Below are 2042 nucleotides of genomic sequence, written 5' to 3'. Positions count from 1 at the left end.
GAGCAAATCTCTGATACGTGCTGAATCCGGATGGCTTTTGTGATGCGTGCTGAGTTCGGAGGAAGTTCCTTGATACCTGCTGAGACTGGAGGGCAGATAAAGACCCTAAAGAGTCCAAAAGTTCTGTTAGTAATGCTGACACTAAAAGGTTTCCTGGTTAAAGATTTTCCTGGAGGCTACTAGAGCTCTCAGACTCACAAAAGCTTCATGGAAAAGTATATTGTGCAGAGAAAATGAAAATATTCCTGGAGTGCAATTGTGCCAGGAGCAGGAACTGTTTTTAATGGGCATTGGAATGCCATTGGAGATTTTTAAGCAAAGGAATTACATAATTCACTCATTGTGTTGTTGTAGTTATTAGTTGCCATTGAGTCAGCTCCAATTCATTGTCATGCTATGTACAGCAGAATGAAACACTGTCCAGTCCTGCATCATCCTCACAATCTTTGATATATTTGAGCTAATGTTGCAACTGGGTCAATCCATCTTGTTGAGGGCCTTTCCCTTTTTCGCTGACCCTCCACTTTACCAAGCATGATATATTACTCCAGATAATGGTCCTTTCTGATAAGACTAAAGTAGGTGACAAGAAGTCTGGCCATTCCCCCTTCCAAGGAACATTATGCTGCAATTCTTCCAGGACAGATTTGTTCCTTCCTCTTGTCCATGGTATTTTCAGTATTCTTTGCCAATAATTCAAACGTTTCAACTCTTCTCCAGTCTTCTTTTTCATTGTCCAGCTTTCACATGCATATGAGGCAATTGAAAATACTATAGCTGGGGTTAGGCTCTCTTTACTCTTCAAAGTGACACCTTTGCTTTTCAACACTTTAAAGAAGTCTTTTGCAGGAGATTTGTGCAGTGCAACGTGAAATCTAATTTCTAGACTACTGCTTCCTTAGGCTGATTCTGTGAAATAGCTCTCCCCCTTCCATCATCTCCATTACGATTAAGAGTCGAGCTCTGGGGCTGGACTGATGAGGAAACTGTACACTGCTAGCAAACACTTCAATAATCTGAACTATGTTTGGGTGTGTGGCACACATTATGTATAGAAGAACCTCATTTCTTGCTTTTGGATGATCAAGAAGAATTTTCAGTGCAAACTGCTCTTGGGTAGATTTCTTCACACAGACTCTAACTGTACCACTAATTCCAGCTCCCAGCTTCTGAGTCCAATTGATACTGTATTCATCTAAAATAGAGGTTCCTTTGATGGCCTTCTCCATCTCACTCTCCTCGGACATGCTAGCCAACCAAGTAACAAAACAGATAGCTCTGGCTCTGCAGCACTGTCACTCGTTGAACATTGCACGCTGAGATCTCAAGCCTGAAAATCTACTCTTCAAGGATAACTCTCTGGATACCCCAGTGAAGTTGTGTGACTTTGGATTTGCCAAAATTGACCAAGGTGACCTGATGACACCTCAATTCACCTCATATTATGTAACACCTCAGACACTGGAAGCACAGGGAAGGCATCAGAAAGAGAAGTCTGGCATCATACATACCTCACCAACACCCTACACATATAACAAGAGCTGTGACTTGTGGTCCCTAGGGGTGATTATATATGTGAGGCTGTGCAGATACTCTTCTTTTTACTCCAAACACCACAGCTGGACAATCCCAAAGGATATGTGGAGAAAGATCATAACAGACAGTTTTAAGTTCCCAGAGGAAGAATGGAGCCAGATCTCAAAGATGGCCAATGACATTGTACGGAAGCTCCTCAAGGTCAAACTAGAAGGGAGACTCACCATTGAAGGAGCAAAATTGCAAAGCTTCAGCTGGAATGGTCGTGGATTCACAGATAAAGTGGATTGACTAAAACTGACAGAAATTGTGAAGCAAGTGATTGAAGAGCAAACCATGTCTCATGAATTCCAATAACAATGACTTCAAACTTTTTTTAAAATACAATTTGAAAGTGTATTCTTTAATGTATAAAGGAATTTTTATGAAAATTACTAAATTATAATTTCACTTCCATACTGCTTAAAGATGCTGTATAGATTTAGATACATGATTCACTAGCAGTA

At 40.6% G+C, this 2042-nt stretch overlaps 1 protein-coding gene across 1 annotated transcript; it reads left to right on the top strand.

Moving 5' to 3' along the window:
* Positions 1–1245: 1245 nt before the first annotated feature.
* LOC103199319 (MAP kinase-activated protein kinase 5-like) lies at positions 1246–1827 on the top strand. The gene is given in 1 exon segment (XM_042781345.1): positions 1246–1827. A coding segment is annotated over 1 exon segment (582 nt).
* Positions 1828–2042: the final 215 nt, after the last annotated feature.

Source organism: Orycteropus afer, unplaced genomic scaffold (assembly GCF_000298275.1).
Source record: "Orycteropus afer afer isolate SDZICR_OR568_19922 unplaced genomic scaffold, OryAfe1.0 scaffold00109, whole genome shotgun sequence".
In the NCBI taxonomy this organism is placed as follows: domain Eukaryota; kingdom Metazoa; phylum Chordata; class Mammalia; order Tubulidentata; family Orycteropodidae; genus Orycteropus; species Orycteropus afer.
This window is presented reverse-complemented; position numbering and strand designations above follow the sequence as displayed.